At 36.3% G+C, this 25,544-nt stretch overlaps 1 protein-coding gene across 1 annotated transcript in view; it reads right to left on the reverse strand.

The window, feature by feature from the left end:
* Positions 1-472: 472 nt before the first annotated feature.
* The window catches only part of LOC123529602 (Fanconi anemia group D2 protein-like), a 63,150-nt gene continuing 38,078 nt past the window's right edge, over positions 473-25,544 (reverse strand). The window contains exons 27-43 of the mRNA XM_053520904.1: positions 23,735-23,822; positions 23,087-23,181; positions 19,765-19,846; positions 16,563-16,679; positions 15,937-16,065; positions 15,244-15,362; positions 14,142-14,255; positions 12,753-12,880; positions 12,274-12,373; positions 9,503-9,625; positions 8,847-8,940; positions 7,355-7,426; positions 6,841-6,879; positions 5,620-5,769; positions 3,309-3,455; positions 1,954-2,049; positions 473-1,222 (exon numbers count right to left, since the gene is read on the reverse strand). Of these exons, the coding sequence (XP_053376879.1) occupies positions 1,136-1,222; positions 1,954-2,049; positions 3,309-3,455; positions 5,620-5,769; positions 6,841-6,879; positions 7,355-7,426; positions 8,847-8,940; positions 9,503-9,625; positions 12,274-12,373; positions 12,753-12,880; positions 14,142-14,255; positions 15,244-15,362; positions 15,937-16,065; positions 16,563-16,679; positions 19,765-19,846; positions 23,087-23,181; positions 23,735-23,822 (1,780 nt within the window). The 3' untranslated portion in view covers positions 473-1,135. The remainder of the gene's footprint in view (positions 1,223-1,953; positions 2,050-3,308; positions 3,456-5,619; positions 5,770-6,840; positions 6,880-7,354; positions 7,427-8,846; positions 8,941-9,502; positions 9,626-12,273; positions 12,374-12,752; positions 12,881-14,141; positions 14,256-15,243; positions 15,363-15,936; positions 16,066-16,562; positions 16,680-19,764; positions 19,847-23,086; positions 23,182-23,734; positions 23,823-25,544) is intronic.

Here is a 25,544-nt window from a genome sequence, read left to right on the forward strand (position 1 = left end):
TAAAGAACTGTGCCACGTCACATTCGAATGGAACTATACGAACTTTGTATCTGGTGATACTGAACTTTTTTTTTCTTTCTTATAATCAGTTTTTTTTTCTTATCATCTATTCATTGTTAATAATCATCTTACGTAAATAAATTTGTAAATATTGTAAAGGGTGTTGATTTGTTCTGATGGTTACTGTCGCCGGTACGGCCTTTCCTGTCACAAACATGCCCGGTGAATAACACCGATACACGCAAAGCCGTCTTTTCTGGAATTATCCAGTAACTGTGCCTAGGCGAAGAAGCGATATATCTATAAAAGATAGTTGTGGTTCTTATACACTGCCTCTCACTGGTATCTATCTATATTTCAAGTTTCTGACCACTGGAGTTATGTTTGACAAGAAAAGTGTGACAGACAGACAAACAGGACAAAAAGAAAACAATGTGCTTACTGTATGCGGTACTGAAAACATACACCTGAATCTGTCTCTTTCTTTTAATATACACTAACATCTTATGATCATCAGTACTGGTCAGTTTCAATTGTAAAAATAACTAAACAGATATATGAGCCGTGCCATGAGAAAACCAACATAGTGGGTGTGCGACCAGCATGGATCCAGACCAGCCTGGTCAGGATCCATACTGTTCGCTAACAGTTTCTCCAATTCCAACAGGCTTTAAAAGCGAACAGCATGGAGCCTGACCAGACTGCGCGGATGTGCAGGCTGGTCTGGATCCATGCTGGTCGCACACCCACTATGTTGGTTTTCTCATGGCACGGCTCATATGTCAACAATCATATAAACATGCAAGTTCAAATAGTCATACAGAACATAACAAAACGGCAACAAATTAAGTATGCTTTTACCTTGAATATATGCTTATAAACATACTTTTATTCCCAAAAAGATTCAAACCCACAATCTTCTTCTCAGATTCTTTGCTCTACCAAGGACGTAAATTGACAGATATAATTGGTAGATGTTTATGCCCTTGGCTCTAATGTTTGAGCTTACAAGCAAACTTAAACGTGGGTGATGTCTTTCTCTCTAATGTCACATTAGTAAGTCTGAATCAATTATGTCCTTTTCACACAGCACATCAGTAAGCCTGAATCAATTATGTCATTTTCACATTGCACATCAGTAAGCTTGACTGTAAGAACCTTCAGGATCCGTAATGTCGTTCTCTTCAACTTCGTTGTTGTCACTGCCTTCATTATCCAGCTCCTGTTCAAAGACACATTAATTATCCCTTATTATTTTAATTATATGCATATCAACAATATTTTCAACAAGAGCTGTCCATAAGACAGCCAAGCTCGACTATTCGAAATATTGTCACAGAAGCAGGAAATTATTACCCAAAATGTTAAATATCAAAAGAGTTTTAAGTTCGAAAGGGGACATAATTTGACCAAAATACATATCAGAGTTATGGGACTTGGTGCTATCAACTAGTTTTATAACCCCGAAGAAACATATTAAGTTTCAATTCAATATCTGCATTAGTTTTGGGGATAGTAACTTGCATGTAAAACTTTAACCAGAATTTTCTAAGTCCAAAAGGGGGCATAATTTGCTCAAAATACATGTTAAGAGTTATGGAACTTGACCCAGTGAGGTTGGTAATTGACCTAGAAAAAGAATAAATAAATTTCAAAGCTATATGCCTTTAAATAATAGCTGTATGTACTTGCATGCAAAAACTTAACCAAGGTGTGACGCCGACGCCGACGCCAGGGTGAGTAGAATAGCTAGACTATTCTTTGAATAGTCGAGCTAAAAAGCATGATGTCAAAATTGAACGTCACATGCCCCCTGAAAATTGGGCATGTTCACTTAATGCTGAGGATGTATACCAAGTTTCATTTGAATTTAAGTTGAGAACATAATAAAGGTATAGACGCAGTTGTAACTTTAAAATGTTTAAGTAAGTAATGAACAAAAAATCAGTATACCACATCACTGAGGTCATCCTCATCTGGTAACGTTTCCCCATCGCTGTCACCACCTTGCTCTGATATCACTGACGACTGAGATAAAATCTCCTCTCCCTGTTAAAAACATTCTATATTAAAACAAGTCATATTTATCAATAGGACACAACTTTACACTCTTAACTCATTAGCCAGCTTATTAACTCAAAGGGTCCAGCCTGTAATTTGTAGGCCTAACTGAATAAGGTAATACTGACATTAACATAACAAAATTCTCAGAAATATATTTTTAGATACTTACTACCCTCATGATTCATTAACAGTCAAGTTAAAACTACAGAATGTAAACACTGTGTCCTGTTTTTAAGCCATGGTCTTTGAATGGACCATGGAACCTTTAACATTTCATATTTTTGAAAAAAAAAAGGTTTTCAACTCTTATCAGCCTTTTAAAACCACATCACTCCTTCAATAAATCTCCACATATCTGGAAATCATTTACTGCCTGAATAGCTCGGCTTCAAGTGTGAGAGGCCGGGGCTTTGATCCCTGACTGCATCTCACCAAAGACCATGAAAAATGGTAATGGTAGCTCCCTTGCTTGGCATTCCGTATTAGAAGGGTTGTACCATGAGATAAAATAAGCACAGGAAAGTGAAAGTATCTGTTATTGAACACCATGTTGGTCACACAAGAGCTTTTTAGCTTACGTTGTCAGTTGATAATATGGGATGTTAAATACATTTTACCTTTACCCTTTAACATGGGCAAAGCCGTAAGAAAAAATGCATGGAAAATGTACTACATAACCTCAACTGAGTGCAGTATAAAGCAGTAATTCAATTTGTGTATTCAATTTACGCAACATATAAACAAGAGCTCCACCAAGCAGGGCAATATACACCCAAAGCTTTATATCAGAGGAGGACCGAAGTAAAATTTAAAGAAAAGCAAAATACCTTGTACGATTATATAGTTATGCATATATGATGGCCAATTTTGACCTTTTAGCTCAATTCATGACCTTGACCTTTGAGCTACAGATCCTGTTCAAGTGCTCTGCACATGGTCTCATCGCCATCTACCTATATGCCAAGTTTCAAGTCAATACCTTTAACGGTTATAAAATTATACTCTGGACACGAATTATGACGAACGGACAGACAGATAGAAGCATGCGCCATCACATAATATGTCAGTTTTTTCAAAACGGGCATATAAATATAGAACAACTAGGAAACTGGCTATATCATATTCCCTGGATAGGCAACTATATCGCAAAATTGACTCCCCCAGCTTAAATTCCAGTTGCCCCTGGTGATTGTCAAATAACATCTGTCATCAAGATACATGATAAAATCTTAAAACAAATATACCTTAAGATCCCTGTTTTTCAGATTTCCCATCCAGAAAGCCTCGAGACATTTATTGACAGTTAGCATGGCTTTTACACGAAAAACAAACACCTCTAGTGATCGCTTCAACATTGGCACATTGTTCGTCAATGCCAAATCTTTCATGATCTAAAACAAAAACACATCGTCATTCAGTAATGTCTCCCGGTTGTAATAGTGCATGTTGTTATCAATATACAGTATCAGTGTAATGCAGTCCTATTCATGCTTATACAAACATCATTTCCTCAACTTTTACAAGGTTATGGTAGTCAAACAATTTCTAGTGGTCAAGTATTCTGTTGCCGTTGCCATGTCGATGCCCTTTTTTTTCGATACTGGCTTTTTTGATACGTCAAGTTTAACACAAGTATGGTGTTCCATTAGGGTAATCAGTGTTTCACTCTTTTCTCCCTGTAGATTGGTAAGGACAACATTTGAACAAGATGTGACGGTGCTATAGTAAGATGTGAAAACGTGATATCAGTTTTGCACTATGCAACTGTTTTCGCATTTGCACAACACTTCCTCTTAAGAAAGTAAAATATCAATACAGCACCTTCGTATTGTGTTATCAGCCATCATCCCTTTAAACTAAGGGTTATATTATGAAAGTACAGTATCAGACTTATGTAGTAATTTTGCCCTTTAGTTGAGAGGCAGATATTGCAATAAAGCAATGCGAAGTAGTCAACATTGTATTAAGAGACCACGCAAGGGACTGCTAAGAAGTGGTCTCTTAATGGAATGGTCTCTTAATGGATTTCAGTCAGATGAAAAGAAAAGATATTTTTAACTGTTAATGTAACTGTATTTATTATGAACATACATGTATGGTTTAAAAATCTATTTTAACATCGTGAACACTTTTCCAAGTCCACAAACAGTATAAATTATGGCTAGATTGTTTGTCAGTTCGACTGATACAAAGGTTAATTGCATTCAGTCACGTGCAAAACGTACTTGCTAATTACATAGATGAAAATATGCCCGGTAGAATTTGGTACCCAGTCGCTTAACAGATATTTTTGTCGAATATTTTACCTGTCGGGACTTCATTAATGTGGTCGCTAGTCGTTTAATAAAAAAGTCGTTTAATGGAATGAATTTATGTACTGAAAATGTTCGGGAGGGATTTTGACTGGTCGTTTAATACAAAAATCGCTTAATAGAGGTGGTCGCAAGTACGATGTTGACTGTATTACGAACAAAAAAGATGTGAAAACATGATATCAGTTTTGCACTATGCAACTGTTTTCACATTTGCACAACACTTCCTCTTAAGAAAGTAAAATATCAATACAGCACCTTCGTATTGCGTTATCAGCCATCATCCCTTCGAATTAAGGGTTATATTACTAAAGTACAGTATCAGACTTATGTAGTAATTTTGCCCTTAGTTGAGAGGCAGATATTGCAATAAAGCAATGTGAAGTGTGATATACATATATATTACCAACAAAAAAGAACCCGGAACGGGAAAAAAATATCGTAAAATTACAAAATGACTTCACACACTTGTTTAGATTTTCTTAAATTTTGATATAAAAGTCACACACTAGTTTCGCCATCGGTAAGACAATTACCTGTAAGTAGCCATATAGACTTTTGCTGTACAACAGAGCCAAAATTTACTATATTCCCAATTTATAAAATGAAAACTAACAGTTCATCAGCTAGATTAACAAAAGAAAAATACTTCATTGACTGTTTTAAACCGAAATTAAACATGCAGAACATTTCACATGATACGGATTGATAAATAACATTATAACTTCATTAACTCCCCTGTTTGACGTCGAAATTACGTCCCTTGTATTTTAGACGTCAAAACAACTGAATTAATTCCCTTTATCTTATTGTTATATATATAGACACACTGATGAGCCATTCACGGCGAAACTAGTTTGTGACTTTTATATTAAAATTTAAGAAAATCTAAGAGAGCATGTTAAATTATTTTATAATTTTACGATATATATATGTGTGTGTATAGGGTAAAGTGGTAACACAATGTGTCCTACAGAAATACCATACAAAGAAGAGTAAATTTTCAATGCTTCCCTTTATTCTAGAATGAAATAAATTTTCAAGTAAAGCTTTCTAATCAGTAATTCTATCTTTATAAAGATAATTACAAAATCATATCAATAATCACAAAGGTTGCAATTTATTGTTGCAGGATTCAAGCTCCAATATACTGTATCCAGGCTTTATTCTATGCTATCCAGACAAATGCCACCAGTTTACCAAACATGTGGGATAACATTATGCCCAAAATACTAAAACTTACTTTTGAATGGCCACACAAGTGATGCAGTGCTCGTGTACTCAGTTGCAAGTTTTTCAGAAGTCCAAGTATATCCTGTCTGCGACTTTTAAACATATGGTCTAACAAAGGCATTCCAAGTCTCAGGAAAACTTCCACAAAAAATCTGCCATACTGAAACATGAAGGGTACATTTCTAACTTCATCTTTTTAAAAGCAGTAAAAGTCCCATAATAAGGGAGCCGATATTTTTCTAATTCATTTAAACCTTACCATTATATACTTCTCCAAAAATCCTTGCACATCTTACAGGCATGCTTAAAATCACACCTTAATGCATATTCCTTTGAAGTTTTTTAAAATAGCTTACCTTGATATTTCCATCAAGTTCAATCATATCAGCTCCCTTATAAGCATTCATAGCTTGCCTTGATAAATGTTCCCTCATTCACATTTCTACTTTAAATCAATACATGTTCCCTATATTCATTCATAGATTATCTTAACATAATAATGTTCCCTCTCACCTACACATGCATTTAAGTAGCTTGCCCTGAAACATGTTCCCTAACATTTATTCATAGCCGTCTAGATACATGCTCCCTAATACACATTCAAAGCTTGTCTTGATACATCTTCCCTACTATGGATTAATAAGCTTACACATACAGAAGTTCCTTTTATGCATTTAAATGTAATGCCGATACATGTTCCCAAACTTATGTAACAGTTGAACCTGCCTCAACAGTCAATGTATTAAACAGTCATCTGCCTTAAGCAGTCAGTCAGCTAACTTCCCAATATAGGAATCTTTCACTGGTTGAAGGTGCAAGTGGGAATATCTGCCTCGAGGGTAACTGTTTAGGTGGTAACGAGGCTCAGCCGAGTTACCTCAAAACAGTTTCCCGAGAGCCAGGTATTTCCATCCATACCTTCAGCTAGTGATAGATTCTTTTTCTTGCATGCCATATTCTTCAATTTGTAGAAGATACAAAGAAAAAGGTGCTATTTTGTTATAGTAGCGTATGAATTTACACATTCATTCATAAATTATAGCACGTGAGTCATCTTACACCCCTGGGTGTAAGATGAGTTTTTCTAGCACTGGAAAAGCACGGGAAAATCCTGTCCGGCATGCAAGAAACTGTCTGTCTTAAGCAGCCACTTGCCTGAAGCAGCCTGCCTGTGTTGCCCCCTTGGCCGGCTGCTTAGTACAGTTTGACTGTATATGCAGTTACAATTTACCTTGATACATGTTCCCAAATTTCCTCTTCCATCAAAGGTCTGAAAAGTAACAGGTCTGTTAAGTCAAGCTGCAGTCACATCTTTCTTGTAATGTAACTTCCTAAGAATACGGTAACATGTAACAATTTCCTGACATAACTGTATGCAAAACAAAAATCCCTCTTTTACGAATAAAAATAGCAAGTCATAAAACAAAATGGTTCATATCCCAAATGAAATGTGTAGAATATCACCATTGGCAGGTTTAAACCATACCTTATCTTGACTGCAGTGACAAGAATATGGATAATATCTCGGCACCATACATTACTTTCACTATAGAGAGAAGAATAGGGAGAATATGCCTGTTTAGACAGATTGAATCATGTGTTACATTTACGTATGTCCAGTTTAAACAAGTTAAACCACACTTTAAAGAATGATATATTCTAATAGGTTAAAGCATACATTACCTTGACAAGCCTGACAAGAATATGGGAAATATAGTCACTTAAGACAGGTTTAACCATCTTACCTTGACTAAGTTGACAAGAATGTGGAATATACGGACAGCAACGCTCCACCGTAACAACCTGTCCATCCATGTCTGTAAATATTGCAGAATCACATGTGTGCACAAACAGGTTTGGTAGAAATTATATCAAGTGTAATGTGGGAAATCATTCAGTGGCGACTACACAATAATGCTACTAAACAAAGGTTCTATAAGTAATTTGTAATATCTGACATCATTTTATAATTTGTAGTTTTGCAATGAAAAGGACAGTTGTTTTCAAAATTCAGCCACTGATACTGAATTGTTTCTATTATTAACTTATCAAATAAAAAGTTTACAAAAGTCACTCATCAAAATTATATACTTTTTAAAATTCATTCATTACAAATTGAAGTATTAAAAATTTCACTTCTAAATTCGAACAGTTTTTAATATTCACTATCAAAATTGATCAGTTATTAAAATTTTACTGAATAAAACAGAAAAATTTCTGAAAATTTACTATTAAAACTGAACAGTTTAATTTACTTTCAAAACTAAACACTTCATTTCTGCACCTGTACTTTTTCCCAAAAGTCACCAATAGTCTTTAATTATGCCCCCCTTAGAAGAAGGAGGGGTATATTGTTTTGCAGATGCCAGTCGGTCTGTCGGTATGTAGACCAATCCGTTTCTGGATGATAACTAAAAAACTCTTGGGCCTAGGATAATGAAAGTTGATAGGGAGGTTGATCATCACCAGCAGATGACCCCTATTGATTTTAAGGTCAGTATGTCAAATGTTAAGGTCACAGTAATCCAGAACAGTTAAATGGTTTCCAGATGATAACTCAAGAACGCTTGGGCCTAGGATCATGAAAATTGATAGGGAGGTTGGTCATGACCAGCGAATGACTTCTATTGAGTCTGAGATCAGTAGGTCAAAGGTCAAGGTCACGGTGATCTGTAACAGTTAAATGGTTTCTGGACGATAACTTGAGAACGCTTGGGCCTAGAATCACCTAACTTGATCGGGAGGTTGTTCGTGATCAGCAGATGACCCCTATCGATGTTGAGGTCAAAGGTCAGTGACCCGGAATAACGATTTCCGGATGATAACTCAAGAACGCTTCGGCCTAGGATCATGAAAGTTGATAGGGAGGTTGGTCATATCCAGTAGATGAACCCTATTGATTTTGGATCAGTAGGCCAAAGGTCAAGGTCACATTGACCCGGAACAGTTTCCGGACGATAACTTGAGATAGCTTGGTCATAGGAACACGGAAATTAGTAAAGAGGTTGATCATTACCAGCAGATGACCCCTATTGATTTTGAGGTCAATAAGTCAAAGGTCAAGGTCACATTGACCCAAAACAGTAGAACTTCCGTGTACAGTGATTAAATAATTTCTGTCCCTTGTGCAGTTACTGGATGCATCAAGGGGGGCATTTCGTGTTCTACTAGCTCTTGCTTTGTGTTGGTCTCTAAAAGCCTAGCACACAAGTAAATCTTTAATGTAAAGTGACTTACATCTAGAAGATCTGACTGTTTGACTGGAGGTATATTTTTTGCTGCCTCGATAAGTTCACTGAATAACACACGGTAATACACAGTATAGGAGGATCTGGAATAGAAAATAATGTAACGACAGTGTAGGACGATGGGAGACAGAGAAAAATGTACTAACATCAGTATAGGACAGGGAGCAGAGAAGTATGAAACATTACAACCAAACTGTGAACAACAAAACTGACATAAGGTGACGCAGTATTCCTTCCTACTAACTGGCAACAATCAACACCTGTTTGATATTTAATAAATGAAAAAAAAAGACAGTCACACCTTTCGTTATTGGTTTGAATTAAAAACCTCATGTCAGCTCAAATGTCTTCTTCACCATGTACAAATAAATTTGACTGGAATTCTTTTGAGACTCATCACAGATAGCATAACTCGCTGATCAAGAGTGGTGCAGAAAAAGCAAATGCAGGAGTTGTCTAAGAGCTAGTGATAATTTTGACCCCAGTAGGCTTTGAGCTTGCTGCCAACAAATTAAACTTTCAAACTTCTTAACATACCATATAATAGATGCATGTGAATTCAATCTTATTCTTTCAGTAAAATGGCAAAACAAGATGACATTGCGAACTTATTTATATCAAACATGTACAAAAGTCAATACTAACCTGCTCATGGTGGGGAATGTTGCTGAGCAGCCATTTTTATCAGTCTCTAGCAATTCCTGTACAGCTTTAGTTGCTATAGGTTCAATAGCTGTCAGTGGATCCTCTGAATTAACAATGAATGACCTGAAAATCATAATATTGTTTGTATTAGGAAACCTGATTAAACTAGAATTGCATCCATAGGACAAGGATGCCCCCACATACTCTGCGACCCTCTATTTGGCAAAAACTATCAAATGGCTGTAACTGCAGTAAAAATATTCACAGAAAAAATTCCTTCCTAGATGGTCATTTGTATATCAAGCTTGTTCATCTATGAAAGTTTGAAGCAAATCAGGCTGATTTATCGAAAGGCCATAACTGCGGTAAAAATAGTCACAGAAAAATTCCTTCCTTTATAGTCATCTGCACATCTACATGTAGCTTATTCATCTGTGAAAGTTTAAAGCAAATCAGGCTAACAGTGTTAGACGAGTTGAACACACAAGATTTCGGGAGGTATGGACAGCAGCAACGCTATATGCCCCCACATAATTGTTTGGGAGCATAACAACAGCTGTTTGTGAATACATATACTCCATATGATAGCATGTCAGTGGTAACTAGGAGTGTAATTTTCAGTCTTGCACATACTGTGACCTTCACCTTTCACCCAATGACCCCAAAACCAAAATAGGGTTTATCAATGACCATAAACAATCATGCCAAGTTTATTGGCCATCACCCCAAGCATTCTCCAGATACAGATCCTAAATCATTTACATGTATAGCAGTCGGGTCACAGTGACACTGAGCTTTGACCTTCTCACCATGGAAGAAACAAGACATTAAACTGACCATAAATAATATTCTTATGAAATTAGGGTCTACAGAAACTTTTTTTTTTTTTTTTTTTTTGGTTTAACGCCATTTTTCAACAGTATTTCAGTCATGTAAAGGTGGGCATTTAACCTAACCAGTGTTCCTGGATTCTATACCAGTACTAACTTGTTCTCCGCAAGTAACTGCCAATTTCCCCACATGAAATATCAGAGGTGGAGGACGAATAATTTCAGACACAATGTCTTTTATCAAATCGTCACGGAGAACATATGCCCCGCCCGGGGATCGAACTCACGACACCGCGATACTTAGCATGCAGAAATTTCAGAACTTTTTTCGTATTTTTAAGGTCTTACTTTTCAACATTTTTAAGAAAGTAAAACAGTTTTGAATTCAATTTCAATTCCTTTCAGTCAACAATATAGTTCTGATACACCTTTAACTTCCCAGCTGTTAGTTTAACCCAAGTACAAATAAAACATTCTATACGGTGACTATATTTACCACTTTCTTTTTTCATCCTTTCTACATGGTACGAAACTTTAGTAATTTCAGGAAATTTATAGCATTTTTAATAACTTTTTAAGCACTTATAAAAGGTCAGGAACAAATTTAACTACATTGTTGGACACTTTAGCATTTTTCCAGAGTTTTTAATAATGGGAACCCAATTAAACGTACTTTCTAAACCTGTGTGAACCCTGGAAATTTGATTGCCGTTGGCCCAAGTATTCATTAGCTATACTGATCTGAGACCTTTTTACAATGTAAGAATCTCAGTGACACTGTCATTTGACCTGAGACCACTATGTGATAGGGGTTACGTACTGACCATAAGAAATAATCTTATGAAATCTGTAAAGTCTAGGCTAAAGCATTCTCCAGTTATTTACTGGAAAACTGTTTTTAGTGCTAAAGTCACAGTGACTTTAACCTTTAACTTGCTGGCAGCAAGAGACTTTGCCTTTGCAACCAGTGCAGACCAAGATCAACCAGAACATCTGTGCAGGCTGATCATGGTCTGCACTGGTTGCTATTCAGTCAGAAAATTTTCAGTGGACACACCTTTGACTAGTAAGTGGTATTGCCCAAACTGAATGATGGACCAATCCATTTTAGAAATTCAACAGGGTAAACTTTAAAATTAATGACCCCTTTAAGGTATCTTAGTGACCACATGCAATTATTCTAAGAAGTCTGACCTTTGTATGTCCTAGTGTTCTACTGTTAATGCTCATTTTTTCTAAAGTTACTTTGACCTTTGACCTACTGACACTTGAAACAATTGTGGCTATCTACTGACCACAGGCAATCATCATATAAAGTTAGACCAGAGTGTCAAAGAGTTCTCTAAGCTTTTAAGCATATACTGGTCAACTGACTGGCACAAAACAAATACATTCCCTTCTCAAAAGGGGGTTCATAATAATTTTAGCCAATCAATTTACTGAAATCTGAATTTAGAATGAAAGACCTGGAGCAAAAAATAATATCTCAATTTGTTTAAGAGCAGTTACCTACAGCCCATCTACATATTCCACAAGACAAGGCCTTTTTCAGTACGTTCTACCTGGACCTCACCAAATCACTGCATTATTATATTTTTGTAATTTCTAACAAAAGCAAACCTTTCTAAATTTGGAAAAATCTTACACAGATACATTAAAAAATACTCCTAATACTTTTTAACTGTTTACAAGGGTTTTTTTTGGCATTTGGATTACCTGAGTGTACAAATACAGTGGAACTTTGTTCGTTCCAACTAGACAGGACCAGCAAAATTTGTTAAAGTTATCAGTAGTTTGAGCCATCAAAAATGATAATTATTCAGGGCTTTTGCTGAGATCGGAAGATTAGTTTAGGCAAAGGGTGGCATTCAAATTACAATGTATACAAGTCTGAGGGTAACAAAGTTTGATTGTATGTACATGTGCATTTACAAAACTTACTTAATAATGATATGCAAATGTTCATTGAACTTGCTTCCTTTTTCTCGTTGTCCATCATGACCTAACCATTCTCTCTTCAGAAACTCCTCAGAAATAGGAACTAGAACAAAATTAAAAGTCAACAACAATCAATGTTATAACTTGTGAAAACTCGTCGAAAAACCAAGTTCCTGTCTGCACAATCAGATATTACCATGATCACATGTGAAATCACAAAGCAAAAAGTCACTTTCAAAATTCTGATTTTTAGCTTGATCTCAAAGTGCACATTATTAATCTGAATCTTCTGAAAAGCAGAATTCATTGAAGTATTTACACACAAGCTAAAGATGTTAAATGAAATTTTATCTTCACTTTTAAAGTTATTGCAGAATCCAACTTTGAGTGACTGACAGATGAAAAGGTGGGGGAGGGGGCAGCAAACTTCAAGTCCCCTTTGGTGAATCACCAGTAGGTGCTAATAAAAAATTAAGATTTACCAAGGGTTTTTGTGAGTTGTCGGTCCTCAGTTTTCTCACAGAGAGTGGTGAGCACTTTCAGCAACGCTACTGCAGTACTGATATCAGGTACCGTGTTTGCAAAATTTGATATATACTTTATCGCTGTCCTGTAAAAAGAAAGTATAAATTATCATCATATGTAACAGAAAATAAAATCATCTCAACACTACACACTCAGATTGTAATTACAATGGAAACTAAGTTTTTCCTTTGAGGCAAAGACATGCACCAGCAGAACAAATGGCATTCGTAACAATTCAGTCACAGAAGCCACTATGAATGCTAATAAGAGACAAAACAACTTGTAGAATTTTTGGTATACTACTTGTTTGTTTTGTATGGCAACACAACTTCAGGTCATATGGTGGCTTAACAGCACCTGGTGGTGAAGGAAACCCCAGGTTCCCTTTAGAGGTATTATCATAGGCATGTGCAGTATGTGGGTAGAACCATAAACCATCAGTAACCACAAACCTACAGTAAGCTACCTGGATGACTTCCTCACATGAAGAAATCCTACACTTAAGCAACGTTATGAACTTAAAGTGGCCTGGCAGAAAAGATCAAGGGGTCAGCGGAGACCAAACACTTTCAACCATATTTAAAACACAAACACTATGCACACCTCATTACTTACAGTTAACTTTTCTCTTAAAATATTATGACATCAATCTTGTTTTCAGCACAACTCTCTTGAGAAAATATTATACTAACAGCACTTGTCACATCTGTAGGTTCTTTGGTCATAGGTTTTCACTAACATGCCGTAAAATGCATGTAACTTGCTCAGCAAAATGATAAATGAAAACAAGCGAGACTAATGGAACAAGTATGCCCATGGGCAGAATGTCGAGCTCGCAAGCTGTCAAGTTTGACCTTGACCTTAGACCTAGGAACCTGGTTCTTGCGCATGACACTCTGTCTCAAAATGGTGAACATTCATGCCAAGTTTTACATCAAAATCCCACCATGCATGAAGAAATGCTCCGGACAAACTTCAATTTGACCTTTGACCTCCGTGACCTTGACCTTTCAGATAGGAACATGGAGTTTGCGCATGACACTCCTTCTCATTGAGGTAAACATTCAAGCCAAATATAAACAAGATTGGTCCATGCATGTCAAAGTTATGGTCCATACAAAATCAGACAGACGCACGCACATATACCGACCCGCCAAAAGTGACGATTAAGTCTAGCTCACCGCAAGCGGGCTCAACAAAAATGATGAACAAATGCTCAAACTGAGAAGTAAACTTAAATCATCATGATTTGTAACACCAATGATGTACAGAGATTTTTTAAATATAACACATCTTAATTGTATACTAATATAAAATATTGATACATAAAGCCTTAAAATACATACTTGACAAGATCTTTCAAAGACATCTGTGAATGTCCCGATGTTTTAATTCTCTGTACAAGGACCCCCAGAGCCTCCTTCAGTAAATCACGATTCTCCACCATCTGGAAACCATTCCTGAAAGTAAAGTGGTCTACAGTGAATTCTAACCAACTAATTATAGTGCTGGGAATGAGACTTGAACGTCACAACACCATCACAACTCTATATTAATTAAATAAACCTGACTGGCCAGTTCAGTTAGTAAAGGAAAAGACCATGAACTGAGAGGACACTTTTTTTTAAAAACCAAATCAAACTATAAGAATTGGCTGCCAGTATATATTTTGGAATGCATGTGTGGATGAGTTAAAATCTACGAGTTTTACATTTTAAAATTGCACCGCCTCGATTTGTTTCAAATTTAGCAACTGCAATCAAAAGACATTTTAAAGTGATTCCATGCATTTTAGGAACTTTTTACCCATCATAACATTTCTTTAGCAAAAAAGTATGTAGAAAACTCTCAAAAGCATTAGTCACACTACGTTCCTTTAACCTGAAGTTACATTTTTGTTTGTTTTGGGTTTAACGCCGTTTTTCAACAGTATTTAAGTCATGTAACGGCGGGCAGTTAACCTAACCAGTGTTCCTGGATTCTGTACCAGTACAGACCTGTTCTCCGCAAGTAACTGCCAACTTCCCCACATGAATTATCAGAGGTAAGTAAAATACTGCTGAATTTTAGATTTCCACACATTTTCAAATAAACAGTCAAAGTCAAAGTGCCATTTTATCAAAATAAGTAAAACCAGATAAATCTTATACAGTTGAAACTCGGTATCTCGAATTCCAAGGGATTGAGCATTTTACTTCAAGGTGACCAAAGTTAGACTTAAAATGATATTTTCTGCATGTGTTTTCGGGACAGGACTTGAAATTCTGAGATGGGGAGTTGGGAGTTTCAACTGTAGATCAAATCCTTGAAAAACACATGTGCATACACACCCACGCACAAAAAATATGATGTACATGTACATGAATTCATTTCCTGGGTACAAACAGTTAAACTGTTTTAATATTACAGTTTAATTGAGTTAATATGAAATTAACTAGATGTACTAACCATGAGAAGATAGAGAGAAGGGCCTGTAACAGCTGTTGAAAGCAGACTGCTGACATCTGCGCCTCCGGACTGTGACTTCCTGGACCATCTAACATACCGTCATTGTCTGCAATCAACGTCTGAAACAACAATAACAGTTTGTAAAACAGGTAAACAGTCAATCCTGTATTAAGCAGCCAGCCGATTGAGTGACAGGCTATTCAGGCAGATGACCGCTTAAGCTTAAATTAGAACAAGCTCTCCTTCCTCTAGTACAGCTGAACCTGCTTTAGCAGCCATCTGTATTAAGCAGCAACTTGCCTTAAGCAGCCAGTCAGTGGACTGCCCAAAAATTATCTGCGCCGTGCCATGGGAAAACCAACATAGTGGCTTTGCGACCAGCTTTGATCCAGACCAGCCTGCGCATCCGCGCAGTCTGGTCAGGATCCATGCTGTTTGTTCTTATTTTAATCTGTCTTTAGCAGTCCCACTGCACTGCTCCCTTGGCTGGCTGCTTATAAAAAGTTTTGATTGTAGATTTACGTATGAAATACTTTTTTTATAAATATAATAAGGTAAACATTAACAATGTAAAAAAAATCTGACTTTTCATAAGTGGTTCCTGATTCTCGACAAAAATTCATGAAAAACAATTCAATTTTATCATGTTTGTAAATAAATACCTATAAATAAATTCTTGAATAAATGAATTACCTGGAAGAAACCACTAGCCCCTTCAAGGTGGTTGCAAAGGGCAGGTAACAACTTGACAACTTTTGTTGCAACCTGAAATGGAGTTAACTGATCCAAATTTGAAAATCCAATCTTCTTCTCTGCCTTTACCTGAAATAATTATTGTTAAGTATGAAAGTATATGATGAATGGAAATTACTAGGAACAAGTACATAATTCAAACTGTAAACAGGATTATTTCAGTGAAAGAATACCACGATGTAGAAAATCACATAAAATTTGACATTTTGATAAAGGCCATAAAGCCAAAACATCAAAGTGTAAAAAAACTATAGAGTCTTTATATACTTAATGTAACACAGATCCCTTTTAGGCATTGCTATCAGTTAAAATCTAATATTGTAGCTTATACAGTACAATCTCTCCAGAGCGACCCTCTCTTAAGCAAAATCCTCTCTGTAACAACCTCATCAAAATTTCCCTAAGCTGAAACATACTATCAAATTTACCTCTCCAGAACAACAACCTCTACATAACAGTCAATATTTGTATCTCCCAAAGGGTGTTGCTCTACAGAGGTTGCACTGTATCCAAAGGCTTGCCCCTTTAAAAAACATGTATCTAAAATATAACAATTAAATTCTTACTTTGAAAAAAGTTTTCCTTTTTGAAGCTGAGGCTAGCAGGGAATGTTCCAGTTTTCTGCAAAGGTCTTCCATCAGAAAGTTGACCTGGGCCATCTCCAGAGACAGCTCTGTTACACCCTGTTTTATAAAACAATCAATTTGTTGTTTTGTGTTTGTGTGTGCGCTTCTTTTTTTTTTAAGTCAAACCACAAAACTTAAACTGCTATGGTGAATTTGAGCTATTGATGATGTATGAAGACCCCCGGTGTCCCTCCAAGAATGACTTTCGGTATGGTGGTGGAATACCAATTCAGTTAGTCAGCTACTTTCTCTCTTACATGCAGGAAAAATTTCTTCAACCGAAGCATAGTTTCAAACCCAAAGCTGTGAGTACAAGTGATTGGAAGTCTGCCACATTAGCCATTTGGCCACAGAATCCAAATATGCAAGAATCACACGAAAGTGTAGTCAAATCTGCTAATTATGATCACACATTAGACAGTCCAACAGCATTTTTTATTTGCAGGTGGGGCCTCAATGGCTGAGTGGTTAAGGTTACTGGCTTCAAATCACTTACCCCTCATCCAGGTGGGTTCAAAGCTTTGCATGGTGTTTAGAATTTTTCATGTGTGAAAACCATCAAGCTGGCTTATGGAAGGTTGGTGGTTCTACCCATGCCTGAAATAACTTTACCACAAGGGGTCTTCACTCTCCATCAAAAGCTTGAAATGTTACCATATGACATAAATTGTGTTGGTGTGACTCTTAATAAAACCTAACAAAAACAAAAAGAGTCACCAAAGAAACATTTTTTGTAAAACTATTAAAACTGGGTAAGCAGAAACTGAAATTAAGAACATTTTTAAAGTTTCCACTAGTTGGACAAAATCAGCAACCTTAACAATTCTGTTACAGCATGTAATGTAACATGTTTAAAACTGCATATGATTTTTATATAAACGGCCCCACCAATAGAGAATAATAACAATCGCTCATCTTTAAACATGTAGTTTGAGAAGATATAACCTCTAACAAGAGCTCCACTAAGCCGGGCAATATACACCCGAAGGGTTACATCATAGGGTGGGAGCAAAATTTAAAGAACTCGACTGTTGTAGCCCAAAGGACTGGAACAACAAAAGGAAAACTTCAAAAACAAACAAATCTAAGTCCACAAAAAAATTATTCAAAGTCCACAAAAAAATTGTTTTATCAGGTACATGTACCGTAATCGGCCGAATATAGGTCGCACTCGTGTATAGGACGCAGTGAAAAAATATCAGCAGAATTCTGGAAAAATGCTTATACCCACTTATCACTTATCCAAATTTATGTCTGTCATAAATTCGCTATAGTTTCTACGAACTTGCCGGTTTTTGCTAAATCATTGTCGATATTTTTGCATGTTGTGCAAGTATTTAAACTGAAAAGCTTAAACTCTGTGTAAGCACTAAACTGCCGCATCCTCTGATCACTCAATGAATACTGACGCCAGTGAAAATGAAAGTACACTTTGGCACGTGGCGGTAAAATGACGTAATTTTAAGACTGGTTTGCAAATTGTTTTGACCATTACGGATCAGCGACTATGATCATATTGGATCAGTCTAAAATCTCGCATGCACATGTTTATAATTGCCTCCGGGTATGATTAAACGGTTAATTGTTTGCAGATTGTGAGAGTAGGTGTAAGATAAGTAATGCCTCGGGCCTGAATTTCGATGAACAAGAGGATTATAGACAACTATCAAAATTATGTTTGAAGACTAGATAATCAATTTCCGGGCTACTTGATTTGGAGTTTCAAGTATTTTAATGCAAAATGTGTGAAAAACACGCTGGGAAAGTTTTACACAGGTCTTTTTAAAAACTTAATGATCAGTTACAGAAATGCGTTGTAAAATATATTTTAATGAAAAACAGCATTTATTTATCTTAAGATTTTACGTGAGCTCTAAATTTTACATTTTATACAAAAGTAATTTAAGACACCAGGTCCCGATACCGGCTATTAGCTGTGCACGAGTCATTGGTATTTACACCCCTTGAATTCTCTTCAATATAAAGGTACACAGTGTAAACAAAGATTGATTTTCTTAATTTTTGAGTCGGCGGAAATGTTTGGTCTTTTTCTATCCCCATATATAGGACGCATCAGTCCCTTGAGACAAGAATCTCGGTAAAAAAATGTGCGTCTTATATTCGTAAGACGACAGTATGTAAAAATACACCTAAATATTGGAGGTACCATCCATGCTGTACCACAGAAAAGTGGTCTCGGTTTTTCCCTACAATAAAAAAGTTTCAAATTAAGCTATTTATAGTAACATAAAAGGGAAGTAATTCAAAAAAAAAGTATTGTAAGTGAACAAACAAGAGATCTGCCAAATAAAAACAAGAGCACTGCAATGCAGAGCAATATACACAAAGCAAAGTCATATATGACCTTTGATCCTTAAGTGTGACCTTGACCTTGAAGCAAGTCATCCAGAACATGCACTCTGCATGTCGTCTCAGTGTGGTGATCATTTCTGCCAAGTTTCTTTGAAATCCTTCCAGCAGTTCAAACTGATATGACTTTTGACCCCTAAGTGTGACCTTGACCTTGAAGTGAGTCATCTGGAACACGCGCTCTGCATGTCGTCTTGGTGTGGTGAACATTTGTGTCAAGTTTCTTTGAAATCCTTCAAGGGGTTCAAGAGTAACAGAGCGGACACGAAACAAACTGATATGACCTTTGACTCCTTAGTGTGACCTTGACCTTGAAGCGAGACATCCAAAACATGCGCTCTGCACGTCATCTCGGAGTGGTGAACATTTGTGTCAAGTTTCCTTGAAATCCTTCAAGGGGTTTAAGAGTTACAGAGCGGACACGAAATTGCTAACAGACAGACGGAAGGAATGACAGACGGACAGACAGACGGACACCAGCGTCATAAATTGACAACGTAAAGTTTTATGACTCTGACTAATTCAAGAAAATAACGTCTGATGATATGATGTTATTGCATCAATCTTGCCTAAATGTCAATTTTATTTCCATTTCTCATGAAACAATGTCTGAACAAATTGAGATGTTCCTATTTTATTCAAATGTGACTGAAACACATGACAATTCATCTTGCCCAGTCTTGCAACACGAAAAAACACGAACGTCAGACTTTTAAGTACATAAGAAAGTGATGATGTGAGGACATGTGAAACTACAAGAAAAAACACTTACTTTAGTATTCATGTCAGAATCAAGCATAGACTGTCTGATGGATCCAGTGTTTAAAATGGTAAACACAGAAATATCCAGCTCCCTGAAAGCACACACATGAAATTATCATAAATGTGGGTAGAAATATGTAAGGGATTCCAAGCTTGCTCTAAAAAATTTAACCCAAAACAAATATTAAAATGAAATTCCTTTATCATTACAATTTTAAAATCAAGAAATTATGTTCTCATAAGATGGCCGTTTTAGACTAGTGGAAGCCACAGTTTTATGTCGAACTTCTACTGTACGAATGCGTACAGTAAATGAGTACTAATGCTCTGTCTTATCTTGTGTTTAGAGCTGCTTATGCAGTTGGGACACAAAGTTTTTTTAACCTTTACCCTGCTAAATTTCTAGCAGGAAGCATCATTTATTATTCAAGGGGGCGTTCAATGAAAATTTGCTGACTGAACAGCGAACAGTGCAGACCATGATCATTTGGTCTGCACTGGTCGCAAAGGCATTTTCACTTGCCTGCAGCAGGCTCAAAGTTAATAGATGTTTGAATTTTGGTTATGTTACATATTTAATATTGCTTCTGACATGACAAAAATTAACTTAGATTCTCTTTATTCATTGTTTATTTCATGTATATGTCTTATACAACCGAATCTTTGTTTGTTTGTTTTGGGTTTAATGCCGTTTTTCAACAGTATTTGTCATGTAACGGTGGGCAGTTAACCTAACCAGTGTTCCTGGATTCTGTACCAGTACAAACCTGTTCTCCGCAAGTAACTGCCAACTTCCCCACATGAATCAGAGGTGGAGGACTAATGATTTCAGACACAATGTTGTTTATCAAATAGTCACAGAGAACATGCACCCTGCCCAAGGATCGAACTCACGACCCCCCGATCCGTATACCAACGTTCTACCTCATGAGCTAAACAACCAGATAAAGGATGACATAACTTTTAATTCAGCTGCCTCCATTCTAACCTTGTGTCCTGTTTATCTGTCCTTGTTGTAAACACTGACACCATTGAGACAACTCCTGCTGGGCGTAATTAATGCAGAAGATTCCTTCATACCAGACTTCTTTAATGAACAATTTTCTTTTCAGTGGTGTAAAATTCCACTCGCTCACTCACATTGGTGAGTTAAAGTCTGGATAGGATGAGTGGACCTTGCTATAAACTCGACTAACTGGACGATGCTTTTTACTTCGTAACTTCACCAAAATTCAGCAGAAAAAGTTTTGAATAACATTGCGAAAAATGATAATAACCTTTGCGTCAGTAGACATTTTAAAATTCAATTGATTAGCGATAATGACTGCATGCTAGACTATGTTTATAATCATTATTGATGCAATTATTACAAGAAAACCATGTACTGCAAGCCAGTCAAGATAAATTTATTTATCTGAGTTAATGTTTTTACCATCATCATTTATTTTTCTGTACTTTGTCAAAGCATGGCAAACCAACATCCGTAGTTTATTTGGAGAGTGACTGGGTTGTCGAGATGACAAAAATACAGTGAAAGAAAAAGAAAAATGTCTGCTGTGAAAAGAAAATTTAAGCAGAACGAATATGATTGATTAAAATGGAAATGTAGTGTACAAGACAATATTATTTGTCTATTGTGTGTTATATTTGAAATTTGTTTGTTGTACATAATACTTCTTTCATAAAAGTGACAGTATTAAAAATGTCATTAAGATAATTGTAATTTTAGTAGGGCGAGTGACTGTTCACTAGGGGCGAGTACATTTTACTGGCTACTAGACCTGCAGGGCGAGTGGTGTGAAAAATGTTTTTACACCCATGCTTTTCTTAAAACAATCTTTGATGCATTTAAGCAGATTCAAAAAGAATCCCAAAAGATACTTTCTAATTATTGCCAGTCAGCTTTTATACATAACAACTTGTGAAATTCAAATTCCTGGTAAAAAAGGTTTATTGGTCGGTAAACTTGACTGTAGCCTTCTTGACACCGTCTTTCATAAATGTGGCATCCCTACACTTTCCCTTCAATTAACTTTAAATAACTAATCAAAGACCTAAAGGGCCTGAGTCGGCTAATGATTGATGTACTGACAGTATAGTCTACCAGTTTCAGTTTGTTTTTAGTTTTTTTCTTAAAATTTCATAACACAGCTTGATATTTACCCAAAATATTATATCCGGATACGATTACACTTTTCTCCATTTTCAACAATATATTTTACAAATTGTGATGATACGAAGACATTTAGCAGCAACTGGCAGTATCTGACATTGAAGTTTACGGTTAAATTACTTCTTATTTAAATCTTTTCATAAAAAAATTGTTTCGTTTCGTGAAAGCAGCCAAACATAGACGATCTACTTTCGATTTCAAAAACTACAAGAAAATACAATTTAATGTTTCGCCGATTTGCTTATTTCTCGAAAAATAAGAATTAAAATCATTTTTAATATCAGTAGTAACTAAACAAACCAGTAACAGCTTCTTCTTCTGATAATTTATCCGTTTACTGACTGCAAAATTCAACCCACGCAAAGTTTATAGAAATCATACAATGCGTGTTTACGTTCAATGTGGGAGAATTAAGGCTGATCGGCTATGTCACCTAACGCATCCAGACGATTCAGATTTTGTTTTTAAAAAAGCATTGTGTGCGTTTCTGTAATTTTTTATACGTTTTTATACGCTTAGAAATTATTAGACATGTGTATATGCATTATTTCTATACGTAATTTACGCTAATACGCATCTTATCTGGAGCCCTGTGGAACTATTTTTTGTCTTTCGCTGGATGTTACCCAAGCTTTGTAAGCCTGCGCAATTCTTAAAATGCACATTTATGCTTAATGAGTTACATTCGAGTACTGCACAATTACAAGTCATATATATGACAGATTACATCGTATATTGGTCATAGCAAAGGGAATTGACACAACTTAACTTCATTCATGCAGTGAACTGTTTGAAGTTTGAGAAATCTAATCGAACTACATCTCTTCACGTGTTATTCGGTCCATTTAGAGAATCGCTGAACAGCAAGTACTCGTCAAAAGGCTTTCAGCCTTTAGCCGACTCAAAAAAGGGTTGAGCTGATAAACTAGCCTCACTATTTTTTCCCTCTATTAACTTGCCTAGAAAAAGTGTTTATAAACAGATAAACATACTGTAGCCTTCCTATCTTTGCCTTCCATTAACTTAAATGAAAAGGGTTTATAAGCTGATAAACTAAATGCAGCCTTGCTGACATTGCCTCCATTTAATTACCTGAAAATGGGTTTATAGTTTGACATACTGACCAAAGCCTTGCTGACATTGCATTCCATTAACTTACCTGAAAAAGGGTTTATAAGCTGATAAACTGACTGCAGCCTTGCTATCCTTGCCTTCTACTGCTTCAGGATTCTGGGTAGCTGCCTGTGTGTTGTTCTGCAATGGAAACGAGAAATGGAATGTATATGTGGTTCGCTATGATCTGCCGCGAAAAGTCTCTGACTGGCTGAAACGTTTTACCTGTAATGTAACCAAACCTTAAATATCGGCAAAATGTGCCATAGGTTAAACTAGGGAACCATGGTAGACCTCTGGAATGCGAGAATGTATACTTCATACAAAAAGGTAAATTTCTAAACAGATATTCATTTCGTAAGTATTAATATTACAGGTAGTTCATTACTACCATGAGCCAATATCAGATTCTACATGTGCTTGGGTAAACGACATGGCATTGCAAGACTGGTTTTGTTGTGTACTAGCATATTCTGTTATTTGACTGCGAAATGTCTGTTTGATAACCTACAATTGTAACATTTTTGACTGTGAACAGTCTCTGCCATGTTCCTAACATTGTTGTATTATTTTTCTTGGAACAATCTCTGTATGATTTACCAACCATTGTTGTATTATTTGACTGAACAGTTTCTACAACGTACCCACTACTGTTGCATTATTGGACTGTGAACTTTCTGAACAATGTACCTACCAATGTTGTATTATTTAACTGTGAACTGTCCCTACTATTTTCATCACTGTCTGAAGTCGGCTTGTCTACTTTCTTTCCTACTGTCTTCCTGAAATAATTTAAACTCTATGTAGTTACAGTCGAACTCGTATGAAGAACACCTGTTAGTTTAACTTCCAATTTAAGCATTTCTAGTCTACTTTTACCAAAGTATAAAAATCCATCTGCATGAAAAAAGACCCTTTTCCTTTTTTGTTTCCGATTTCATATACAATGGTGTGACAGTAACATAAAGATTTGAGCCGTGCCATGGGAAAACCAACATAGTGGCTTTGCGACCAGCATGGATCCAGACCAGCCTGCGCATCCGCGCAGTCTGGTCAGGATCCATGCTGTTCGCTAACAGTTTCTTCAATTCCAATAGGCTTTAAAAGCGAACAGCATGGAGCCTGACCAGACTAGGCTGGTCTGAATCCATGCTGGTCGCAAATCCACTATGTTGGTTTTCCCATGGCACGGCTCATTTGCTTTTGGCATCATTCAGCTTTATCAAACAAGAGCACCGCCTTGCGGGTGCTGACGCTCATCTGATTTTTTTTTGTATAATAGAAATATTGTCCTACCCATGATTTTCTAAGTCTAAAAAGGGCCATCATTCTTGCAAAAAGCAGGATAGAGTTATGTTTCTTGATGTACAGTGTCCACTTATGATGGTGAAAAACTGTTGCAAGTTTTAAAGCAATAGCTGATAGTTTATGAGAAAAGTTGACTTAAACATAATATTCAACCAAGAAAATGATTTTTCTAAGTCCAAAAGGGGCAATAATTATTGCAAAAAGCAGGATGGAGTTATGTTGCTTGCTGTACAGGGTCAGCTTATGATGGTGAACAAGTGTTGCAAGTTTCAAAGCAATAGCTTTGATAGTTTAAGAGAAAAAGTTTACCTAAACATAAAACTTAACCAAGAAATCTGATATTTTTTAAGTCCAAAAGGGGCCATAAATCTTGCAAAAAGCAGAATGGAGTTATGTTTCTTGCTGTATAGGGTCAGCCTATGATGGTGAACAAGTGTTGCAAGTTTTAAAGCAATAGCTTTGATAGTTTAGGATAAAAGCTGACCTAAACATAAAACTGAACCAAGAAAACTGATTTTCTAAGTCCAAAAGGGGCAATAATTCTTGCAATAAGCAAGATGGAGTTATGTTTCTTGATGTACAGGGTCTGCTTATGATGGTGAACAAGTATTCCAAGTTTCAAAGCAATAGCTTTGATAGTTTAGGAGAAAAGTTGACCTAAACATAAAACTTAACCAAGAAATCTGATATTTTCTAAGTACAAAAGGGGCCATAAATCTTGCAAAAAGCAAGATGGAGTTATGTTTCTTGCTATACAGGGTCAGCTTATGATGGTGAACAAGTATTCCAAGTTTCAAAGCAATAGCTTTGATAGTTTAGGAGAAAAGCTGACCTAAACATAAAACTTAACCAAGAAATCTGATATTTTCTAAGTACAAAAGGGGCCATAAATCTTGCAAAAAGCAAGATGGAGTTATGTTTCTTGCTATACAGGGTCAGCTTATGATGGAGAACAAGTATTCCAAGTTTCAAAGCAATAGCTTTGATAGTTTAGGAGAAAAGCTGACCTAAACATAAAACTTAACCAGGCAACGCCGACGCAGACGCCGACGCCGACAACCGCTCAAGTGATGACAATAACTCATCATTTTTTTTCAAAAAATCAGATGAGCTAAAAACCACTCTTTTATAACAAACAGAGAATGCCGAAATCTCATACGGAGAATGAAACCTAATGGAAAATACCTGCTGTCCTT

The sequence above is a fragment of the Mercenaria mercenaria genome, chromosome 13, assembly GCF_021730395.1.
Source record: "Mercenaria mercenaria strain notata chromosome 13, MADL_Memer_1, whole genome shotgun sequence".
NCBI lineage: Eukaryota > Metazoa > Mollusca > Bivalvia > Venerida > Veneridae > Mercenaria > Mercenaria mercenaria.